General features: G+C 43.0%; 1 protein-coding gene across 2 annotated transcripts in view; it reads left to right on the forward strand.

Annotated features, from left to right (window-relative positions):
* LOC306922204 (uncharacterized protein) overlaps window positions 1–12,096 on the forward strand; it is a 104,389-nt gene that overhangs the window by 50,692 nt on the left and 41,601 nt on the right. For both annotated transcript variants that reach the window (XM_079499606.1, XM_079499607.1), the window contains exons 11-13: window positions 2,793–2,855; window positions 3,026–3,178; window positions 10,994–11,098. In XM_079499606.1, coding sequence (XP_079355732.1) covers window positions 2,793–2,855; window positions 3,026–3,178; window positions 10,994–11,098 — 321 coding nt within the window. The remainder of the gene's footprint in view (window positions 1–2,792; window positions 2,856–3,025; window positions 3,179–10,993; window positions 11,099–12,096) is intronic.

Below are 12,096 nucleotides of genomic sequence, written 5' to 3' on the forward strand. Positions count from 1 at the left end.
TATCTAGTCACTACTACACTGTCTCTAGTCACTACTACACTGTCTCTAGTCTCTACTACACTGTCTCTAGTCTCTACTACACTGTCTCTAGTCTCTACTACACTGTCTCTAGACACTACTACACTGTCTCTAGTCTCCACTACTACACTGTCTCTAGTCACTACTACACTGTCTCTAGTCACTACTACACTGTCTCTAGTCTCCACTACTACACTGTCTCTAGTCACTACTACACTGTCTCTAGTCACTACTACACTGTCTCTAGTCTAGTCTACTACACTGTCTCTAGTCACTACTACACTGTCTCTAGTCTCCACTACTACACTGTCTCTAGACACTACTACACTGTCTCTAGTCTCCACTACTACACTGTCTCTAGTCACTACTACACTGTCTCTAGTCACTACTACACTGTCTCTAGTCACTACTACACTGTCTCTAGTCACTACTACACTGTCTCTAGTCTCTACTACACTGTCTCTAGTCACTACTACACTGTCTCTAGTCACTACTACACTGTCTCTAGTCACTACTACACTGTCTCTAGTCACTACTACACTGTCTCTAGTCACTACTACACTGTCTCTAGTCACTACTACACTGTCTCTAGTCTCTACTACACTGCCTCTAGTCACTACTACACTGTTTCTAGTCACTACTACACTGTCTCTAGTCACTACTACACTGTCTCTAGTCACTACTACACTGTCTCTAGTCTCTACTACACTGTCTCTAGTCACTACTACACTGTCTCTAGTCACTACTACACTGTCTCTAGTCACTACTACACTGTCTCTAGTCACTACTACACTGTCTCTAGACACTACTACACTGTCTCTAGTCTCCACTACTACACTGTCTCTAGACACTACTACACTGTCTCTAGTCTCCACTACTACGCTGTCTCTAGTCACTACTACACTGTCTCTAGTCTCCACTACTACACTGTCTCTAGTCACTACTACACTGTCTTTAGTCTCCACTACTACACTGTCTCTAGTCTCCACTACTACACTGTCTCTAGACACTACTACACTGTCTCTAGTCACTACTACACTGTCTCTAGTCACTACTACACTGTCTCTAGTCACTACTACACTGTCTCTAGTCGACATTATTACTACTACACTGTCTTTAGTCACTACTACACTGTCTCTAGTCACTACTACACTGTCTCTAGTCGACATTATTACTACTACACTGTCTCTAGTCACTACTACACTGTCTCTAGTCGACATTATTACTACTACACTGTCTCTAGTCACTACTACACTGTCTCTAGTCGACATTATTACTACTACACTGTCTCTAGTCACTACTACACTGTTTCTAGTCGACATTATTACTACTACACTGTCTCTAGTCACTACTACACTGTCATTCAGTGAGGAAACTATTCAATGGTGTAAATCCCTGTGGAATTTATGTCATTTCTGTTCTGTTCACCTCTGCTGTTTCACCTCCGCATTTATGTTCTGTTCACCTCTGCTGTTTCACCTCCGCATTTATGTTCTGTTCACCTCTGCTGTTTCACCTCCGCATTTATGTTCTGTTCACCTCTGCTGTTTCACCTCCGCATTTATGTTCTGTTCACCTCTGCTGTTTCACCTCCGCATTTATGTCATTTCTGTTCTGTTCACCTCTGCTGTTTCACCTCCGCATTTATGTCATTTCTGTTCTGTTCACCTCTGCTGTTTCACCTCCGCATTTATGTCATTTCTGTTCTGTTCACCTCTGCTGTTTCACCTCCGCATTTATGGCATTTCTGTTCTGTTCACCTCTGCTGTTTCACCTCCGCATTCTGTTCTGTTCACCTCTGCTGTCTCTAGTCTCCACTACTACACTGTCTCTAGACACTACTACACTGTCTCTAGTCACTACTACACTGTCTCTAGTCACTACTACACTGTCTCTAGTCACTACTACACTGTCTCTAGTCGACATTATTACTACTACACTGTCTTTAGTCACTACTACACTGTCTCTAGTCACTACTACACTGTCTCTAGTCGACATTATTACTACTACACTGTCTCTAGTCACTACTACACTGTCTCTAGTCGACATTATTACTACTACACTGTCTCTAGTCACTACTACACTGTTTCTAGTCGACATTATTACTACTACACTGTCTCTAGTCACTACTACACTGTCTCTAGTCACTACTACACTGTCTCTAGTCACTACTACACTGTCTCTAGTCACTACTACACTGTCTCTAGTCGACATTATTACTACTACACTGTCTTTAGTCACTACTACACTGTCTCTAGTCACTACTACACTGTCTCTAGTCGACATTATTACTACTACACTGTCTCTAGTCACTACTACACTGTCTCTAGTCGACATTATTACTACTACACTGTCTCTAGTCACTACTACACTGTTTCTAGTCGACATTATTACTACTACACTGTCTCTAGTCACTACTACACTGTCTCTAGTCACTACTACACTGTCTCTAGTCACTACTACACTGTTTCTAGTCGACATTATTACTACTACACTGTCTCTAGTCACTACTACACTGTCTCTAGTCACTACTACACTGTCTCTAGTCACTACTACACTGTTTCTAGTCGACATTATTACTACTACACTGTCTCTAGTCACTACTACACTGTCTCTAGTCATTATGTGATTGCCTTGCTTATCGCTCTGGATAAGTGCATCTGCTAAATGCTCCAGATTGTAAATTGTGTGTGTGTGTGTGTGTGTGTGTGTGTGTGTGTGTGTGTGCGTGTGCGTGTGCGCGCGCGTGTGCGTGCGTGCGTGCGTTCTGATAGGGTCCTATGGTACACCCACCCCCAGGTGGACAGGGACAGTGGAATGGCCCTCCCCCCAGCCCGGTTAGTAACTCTGTCTGTCTGTTATATATCTACAATGTCTACTAGCTGTAGTGATGGTCGTGCAGAGGCAAACGATGATACCTTTTTCGTTTTTAGATAATATCATTATGACGAATGTTTGGCAAACCTCTCTCCGTCTCTCTGTCTTTTGTCTTTTTGTCTCTTTGTAGGGTTTCAACCCCACCTATCCCCCGCAGAACCCCATGTACCCCCCTAGCGGTCCAGCCATGTACCCCCCTAGCGGTCCAGCCATGTACGCCCCTGCCCAGCCTCAGCCGCAGTGGAACGGTCCACCGCCTGGCCAGTACGGACCTGGGCCAATGGTATAGTCCAGTGATTCTCAACCTTTGTTGTTTTTTTTTATTTCAAGGACCCCCGCTTTGATATGCACTGACTGGGGCCGCGGACGGACCCCCATTTCACAGGTGGAAGCGTAACGTACAAGTGTAGCGTACATTTGTACACTCGAGTTAAGCGACGATTACACCAAGCACGATATCTACAACATCACATGGATCACTTTCAGAGTGATTTATTGAACGATAGACTGCCAATCAAAATCCATTGTATCCAGAATACAATACTGCCATACAATCGGTCTTACCGTTGGAATCAGTGGTAGTTTACTGGTTTTATTATGAAGGGAGATGAGGAGACTATTATGAATAGCGAACGCTAGCCGGTAGGGCGGTAGTCTATAGCTGGCTTCACCAGGCTCAGACAGCCTACAACTATCTCACCTCCTTTTAATTAATCATCACAGTCATATTATCCATAGTGTCTTGCGCCACAGAGGTGGAGAATTCTCTCTCTCTCTCTGCTCTCTCGTTTACAAAACGTTCAATTCAATGTAATTTCAATACAATTTTATTTAAGTGTCAAATCACAACAAGTCGTCTCAAGACACTACATGTAGAGCAGAAAACCGACAGAGATCCCACCCAATCCAAGCAATTGGGTGGACGGCCATCTTCCTCGACCGTGTCGGGGAAGGGAAATGGAAAGAAGAATAGAGAGAGAGAGAGAGACAGGGAGGAGATACGGCAAATACAAGTAGTAGCAATAGCAATAATAATAAATGTAATGGTGTACGATAATCTAATATGGTATAACAATGATGTCAGATAATATTATAATATATAAGAATGTTAACGTTCTCATTCAACAGTGTGGACACAAATCATTATCGTTCTAGTTATCGTGCTTGGTGGGAACGGCCCTTTACAGACCCTTAAGGGTCCATTTGGTACCCCTGGTGGTCCCTTTACAGACCCTTAAGGGTCCATTTGGTACCCCTGGTGGTCCCTTTACAGACCCTTAAGGGTCCATTTGGTACCCCTGGTGGTCCCCGGACCCGACGTTGAGAAACAGTGTTCTAGTCCAGCTCTCTGACTTAATTAACGGGGAATCACTCCCACTTTTTAATAACCGTGTGGTACTCTGTGGTACTCTGTGGTAACCTTTTCTTAGCAATAACCGTGTGGTACTCTGTGGTAACCTTTTCTTAGCAATAACCGTGTGGTACTCTGTGGTACTCTGTGGTACTCTGTGGTAACCTTTTCTTAGCAATAACCGTGTGGTACTCTGTGGTACTCTGTGGTAACCTTTTCTTAGCAATAACCGTGTGGTACTCTGTGGTAACATTTTCTTAGCAATAACCGTGTGGTACTCTGGTTTGTTTGACTAAGTATATCATCTGTTTTATAGTAACAGTACCACAGACGAAAAACAGTCTCAGTCCAAATTTCAGACTGACCCCTCCACGAAAAGGCCTCGTTGTCCTGAACCCTTATCTATCATTTATACATTATGGATCAATAGTGTCCTGAACCCTTATCTATCATTTATACATTATGGATCAATAGTGTGGCATTCAGTGAGGAAACTATTCAATGGTGTAAATCCCTGTGGAATTTATGTCATTTCTGTTCTGTTCACCTCTGCTGTTTCACCTCCGCATTTATGTTCTGTTCACCTCTGCTGTTTCACCTCCGCATTTATGTCATTTCTGTTCTGTTCACCTCTGCTGTTTCACCTCCGCATTTATGTCATTTCTGTTCTGTTCACCTCTGCTGTTTCACCTCCGCATTTATGTCATTTCTGTTCTGTTCACCTCTGCTGTTTCACCTCCGCATTTATGTCATTTCTGTTCTGTTCACCTCTGCTGTTTCACCTCCGCATTTATGTCATTTCTGTTCTGTTCACCTCTGCTGTTTCACCTCCGCATTTATGTCATTTCTGTTCTGTTCACCTCTGCTGTTTCACCTCCGCATTTATGTCATTTCTGTTCTGTTCACCTCTGCTGTTTCACCTCCGCATTTATGTTCTGTTCACCTCTGCTGTTTCACCTCCGCATTTCTGTTCTGTTCACCTCTGCTGTTTCACCTCCGCATTTATGTCATTTCTGTTCTGTTCACCTCTGCTGTTTCACCTCCGCATTTATGTCATTTCTGTTCTGTTCACCTCTGCTGTTTCACCTCCGCATTTATGGCATTTCTGTTCTGTTCACCTCTGCAGTTTCACCTCCGCATTTATGTCATTTCTGTTCTGTTCACCTCTGCTGTTTCACCTCCGCATTCTGTTCTGTTCACCTCTGCTGTTTCACCTCCGCATTTTTCAATACGTTGTTTTATTCTCTCTACTGGACTTTACACCATGTTGTGGTTGACTGAAGGTTCTTCTTTTACACCATGTTGTGGTTGACTGAAGGTTCTTCTACACCATGTTGTGGTTGACTGAAGGTTCTTTTACACCATGTTGTGGTTGACTGAAGGTTCTTTTACACCATGTTGTGGTTGACTGAAGGTTCTTCTTTTACACCATGTTGTGGTTGACTGAAGGTTCTTCTACACCATGTTGTGGTTGACTGAAGGTTCTTCTTTTACACCATGTTGTGGTTGACTGAAGGTTCTTCTTTTACACCATGTTGTGGTTGACTGAAGGTTCTTTTACACCATGTTGTGGTTGACTGAAGGTTCTTCTACACCATGTTGTGGTTGACTGAAGATTCTTTTACACCATGTTGTGGTTGACTGAAGGTTCTTCTTTTACACCATGTTGTGGTTGACTGAAGGTTCTTCTTTTACACCATGTTGTGGTTGACTGAAGGTTCTTCTTTTACACCATGTTGTGGTTGACTGAAGGTTCTTCTTTTACACCATGTTGTGGTTGACTGAAGGTTCTTCTACACCATGTTGTGGTTGACTGAAGGTTCTTCTACACCATGTTGTGGTTGACTGAAGGTTCTTCTACACCATGTTGTGGTTGACTGAAGGTTCTTCTACTGAAGGTTCTTCTACACCATGTTGTGGTTGACTGAAGGTTCTTCTTCTGAACTTGTGTTACAATGTCTGTTTTAAAATTCATAAAAGGATTCCATGACATTTTGAATTTAAGAATTCCCTGTTTTACTTTATGTTACGTTATGTCACGTGTCCCAAACGATGGCTTGTATTAGCTACAAGACTACCAATCAATACTCGATCCATTTATTTATGTCATTATGGCAATGAGGCGATTACAGTTTTAATCGTAGTTGCAGTGCGGCTTACAAACAAACACAAGATCAGAATAAGCAGAGTATTACTATTTTGAAAATCATTTTAAAATAGTTCAACTAGCCGATCTACAACTACACGTTGTGAGCTTGTAGATCAGCTATTTGAACTATTTTAAAAGGTTTTTTTAAATAGTAAGAAATGGCAAATATGTTTAGGGATAAGGGTTAAGGGTGGTGCAAGATATAGCCCCAACTCTATTTAATAAACAAGGTAAATAAATATGACATATAAACTATAGTGCCTCAAAGAAACTAGGATAACAGTTAAACAGTGAACTTAACATCTGTCTATACAACATGCATCTAAAAAAACATATCTGTACAATTGAAATTGTTTAAAACAAAGTTTAATCAGTTAATTTTACAACCAACCTTTATTTCAGACGTTTGCACAATGTAACAGCTCAACAGGGATGGTTCATTTTAATGATATATTAATTGATAGCGTTTTGGAGACTGCTCAATGATCTGTGTCCTCATTGATACCACTATCAATGTGTGTATTATTTGGTGGAATAGAGTACATTTACAGAACTGGTATTGCTCTTCTTAACTATTATTAGTCTGTGACTGTTTAATTTATGAGCAGAATGAGACTTACCTAGCCTTCAAAAAACATGTGCTGGACATTTATTTTGAAAAGATAGCCCCAACGTATAACATCTAAATATGAGAATAGTAAAATAATATACCGGTAATGAAATATTGGGGTTTGGTGTGTGGAGCTGGGGAGAGGTGACCACCATCATAATGAATGAAGTTGGCGAATGTTAAACCTATTTTTTTGAATTACTATCAATTGGATTGTTATTGTCAATGAACGGGACTTGCTACAAATTTGGAGTGCTGGCCCCATGCGTACCTTTGGGTTAATTTGGGGTGCTGGCCCCATGCGTACCTTTGGGTTAATTTGGGATGCTGGCCCCATGCGTACCTTTGGGGTGCTGGCCCCATGCGTACCTTTTGGGTTAATTTGGGGTGCTGGCCCCATGCGTACCTTTGGGTTAATTTGGGGTGCTGGCCCCATGCGTACCTTTGGGGTGCTGGCCCCATGCGTACCTTTGGGTTAATTTGGGGTGCTGGCCCCATGCGTACCTTTGGGTTAATTTGGGGTGCTGGCCCCATGCGTACCTTTGGGTTAATTTGGGATGCTGGCCCCATGCGTACCTTTGGGGTGCTGGCCCCATGCGTACCTTTTGGGTTAATTTGGGATTCTGGCCCCATGCGTACCTTTGGCTTAATTTGGGGTGCTGGCCCCATGCGTACCTTTGGGGTGCTGGCCCCATGCGTACCTTTGGGTTAATTTGGGATGCTGGCCCCATGCGTACCTTTGAGGTGCTGGCCCCATGCGTACCTTTGGGTTAATTTGGGGTGCTGGCCCCATGCGTACCTTTGGGGTGCTGGCCCCATGCGTACCTTTGGGTTAATTTGGGGTGCTGGCCCCATGCGTACCTTTGGGTTAATTTGGGGTGCTGGCCCCATGCGTACCTTTGAGGTGCTGGCCCCATGCGTACTTTTGGGTTAATTTGGGGTGCTCTCCCCATGCGTACCTTTGGGGTGCTGGCCCCATGCATACCTTTGGGTTAATTTGGGGTTCTGGCCCCATGCGTACCTTTGGGTTAATTTGGGGTGCTCGCCCCATGCGTACCTTTGAGGTGCTGGCCCCATGCGTACCTTTGGGTGGAGGAAGATGATCGTCCTGCACCCACAACGGCAGCCAGAGTTGGTGTTGTTCCGACTGGAAGACAGCCGAAGGTACTGCATGATACTGTAACGTTGGGGTGCTTTAGCTTTGGCGCTTACAAGAATTTAACCTGGAACTTGAATGGCATTTTGCTTCCGCCTTATTATCTGTGACTTTGGTGAAATGTAGCTATACGCCTTTGACCGCTTTGCACATTTAGACCAGAGTAATCTAGTAAGAGAGTGGCAACACTAGCGTTGACTCCCATTGTAACAATGGAATGCGGAAGTGCTCACTATATCTCAATGGGATAGTTCCAGCCATAGGAGCAATGTTTGGAACTATAGCCCATAGGCACCCGCTTTGTCTCAATGGGATAGTTCCAGCCATAGGAGCAATGTTTGGAACTATAGCCCATAGGCACCCGCTTTGCAGCGAGATCAAAGCGTGTCGCTACTCTCCTACTCTACACTCTGATTTAGACATCCTCCTAGGAAGCAATCCACTGACCAAACAAGAAATTAAGTGAACGAGGGTGTGAGGAAATCCAATTATTCTTCTTTGTTTAGTTTAACAACCTTTGTCAACGACCAATTTAATTTAATTTAAAAAACATAATTAGACAATCGATATCAGCGATTTGATTAAAATGACATGACTGTCGTCTGAATACGTAACGTTACAGGACCCCCTAGCATCATTGATACACTCGTAACTCGGGTTTCAAGTCCTTTTCATGGAAGTGCATGGGTCTCGACTCTCGACCCCTATCCCTAAGTATGAACGCATACTGGATCAAGTTGACGACTGGGACAATTCCTACGTGGTGTCAACCACAATAAATAGTAACGCTTTCAGCTTGCTAACTAACAAGGTGTTTCCGAGGTTACTGAAGCACACGTGACTAGGCTATTAACGTTTTTAAATTAAAAATGTCATGATGTCCTAACAACACAATGCCTAGAGCCACCATGACGCTACACAGTTAAGCTCCTTTGCATGGCAGCTGTACTAATGCTAACTGTTGTCTATTATCCCATTCAACCAGTACTACCCAGGAGTGCCTATGGTATGTTTCTACACTAGCAGACTCTACTTGTAGACGTGTCTTTGTCTTGTATGTACATGTACATGTTTGGTAGTGTAGTGTTTAGTAGTTTTGTAGTCTTGTGTAGTTTGTAGTTGTGTAGTTTCCCCTGAAGAGGACATTTTCAGGTTATATTTATTTAATTTTCTTTTGTATTTCGAGAATAATGTCAAAAGTAGACCTCGAGATTTATTTCATTTTATTTTAGACTTGCATCAGACGCTGATAACTATTTGTTGCAACTTTCAAAGTTACGACTTTATTCTCTAAATCCGAAAGCAGATTTGTCATCTTCTATTCTCATTCGTTTTCACATTCATCATCCATTACTTGACGACTGAAGCCACACGAATCCTGTGGTTCTGTTCCGTTATGCTCACCCAGAAGCACAGAATGTCATCTTTGTTTATTTAAATTTTAACTTTGAATTTTCTAAACACATTCTAACTCCCAGCTTGTCAAACAGTAACTGTATGTTGAGGCACTTGGTCAAGGTCCCTTTCGCGTCCAACGCTACGACCTTTTTGCATACCAGGCGCCAGACGCAGACTCAAGCACGACTTGGCACACTAAAGCCGAGCTGATTTTCTTATTTAGAAACTATGACTCCGCATCTGTTTTGTTGGACAGATATAATGAAAGAGGAAGCTTTGTTTTAATTCGTTTAGTAATTGTAAAGTTAGCATTATAGGATAGGATTGGTTTTGAGTGGAATACCGTTTCCTAATTTCCCAGTCAAGTCAAACTGTGTGTGCACTTTGAAGGTATCGCATGTTGAACAGTAAGTTTAGCCAATAGCTTAACTAGATTCATTGGGATCAAATGGAAGCTCCTCAAAAGTAGGAAAATCTCCAAAGCTGGGTTTAATATTCTTACTCCACCTACCGGGGCTGTGCTGCCTACCAGACAACCCACATACTGCACCACATACTCTACCTACTGGGGCTGTGCTGCCTACCAGACAACCCACATACTGCACCACATACTCTACCTACTGGGGCTGTGCTGCCTACCAGACAACCCACATACTGCACCACATACTCTACCTACTGGGGCTGTGCTGCCTACCAGACAACCCACATACTGACCCACATACTCTACCTACTGGGGCTGTGCTGCCTACCAGACAACCCACATACTGCACCACATACTCTACCTACTGGGGCTGTGCTGCCTACCAGACAACCCACATACTGACCCACATACTCTACCTATCAGACAACCCACATACTGCACCACATACTCTACCTACTGGGGCTGTGCTGCCTACCAGACAACCCACATACTGCAAGGACATTTTAATGTTAGGAGGAATATTAAGAGGACTTTTGGTTTTAGCTTAATCTTATGTTTAGCTTAATCTTACAGTGAAATCACAGTCATTGTCCTCCATATACAGTATATTGTTGAAGGTTATATCAATACAGTTTTTGGTAGGTGAATAATAAAGTAAATAATATCCACAGAGCTTTTTTTAAAAGTGTTTTGTTTACCTGACAACAGCGCTTCTGTTCGTTGGCGAGCAGCTGCCATGTTACAAATGCTGCAAACTGCATGAGTGCTTCCTTATTAGGCATGAGTCTGGGAAATAGGAACCGTATGGTTCTTATTTCACAGGTATTTGTGGAGTGGAGTGTGAAAGCTAGTGGCTGAATGCTGTCGATAGCACCTTTTTAATAGCTCTGTGTGCGTGTGCGTGTGCGTGTGCGTGTGCGTGCGTGCGTGCGTGCGTGCGTGCGTGCGTGCGTGCGTGCGTGCGTGCGTGCGTGTGCGTGTGTGTGTGTGTGTGTGTGTGTGTGTGCGTGCAGGCAGCTCCAGTGCAGTACAGTGCTCCGCCTCCCACAGCCAGTGAACCTGTCAAAATGGACATCGCGGCTCCATCCCCCACTGATCCCCTGCTCAGCCCCCCCAAGGTACACTACACATCAACAACACTATAGGGCTGATTGATGGGCCGGGCATGTGGCTTCAAATCAATATCAACGTGATTTCAGACGTTGGCCTCGATTATGAGCGATCATTAACCTATTTTGACCTGAGATCAGATTCTAAAAATGTCTTCTAAATCCTGACAGTTTTCTGAAAAAGCTATGTTTCTGTCAGTCGTTCTTCGATTTTTCTAAAATAGCAGACCTACAAGCTCGTAGCGCGCCACTCGGTGGCGCGCTATGAGCTTGTAGATCTTGCGATTTTTCAATAGCTAAAGCATAACATGATGCACCAAAAGGGGTTCCCGCCCAAAATGGGTTAAAAAAAAGCATGTGATGCGGTGCGTTGTGACTGAGCTTGTACATCGGCATCATACATGGGGTTTCAGTGGTTGACTAATCGATTTTGTCGATTGTTACAAAAATGTAGATAAAAAAAGAGATGATAAAAAGGTGACTTCCAACATGTTTCGACCGTTAACTGGTCTTCATCAGGGCAAGAATTGTATTTATTATTATTATTATTATTCAAATGATTTCATTTTGATTCATACGTATATATATTTATTATTATTTTATTATTATTATTATTTACTTTCATTTCCTACACGAGCGGGATTAAGTTGGTTATTGGTTTATATATTTTCTCAGCCCTATAACCAACACCACGGGCCACCATTTCAAATGACTTTGGCCCAGAAACCCTGATATGAAATGATGGTTTGTTTTAAACTCAACTGAACAATATCAATGTGGCGGTATTGAAAGTCTGGTTTTCTTCTTTTTTTTTACAATATTGTTTGGGCTTTTTGCCTTTATTGATAGATATATAGTAGGTTGACAGGAAATGGGGAGAGAGATGGGATCGGGCCAGCATTGCGATAATTTCAAATGAATTGAATTATAGTGGAAGTAAAATGTTTGTCTGGGCTGGGACCCCCCTGGAAACTCCCTCCCCAGGGGCGGGCTCCCGGGGGCTCCTG

The sequence above is a fragment of the Electrona antarctica genome (genome assembly GCF_951216825.1).
Source record: "Electrona antarctica genome assembly, chromosome: 4".
Taxonomy (NCBI): Eukaryota; Metazoa; Chordata; class Actinopteri; order Myctophiformes; family Myctophidae; genus Electrona; species Electrona antarctica.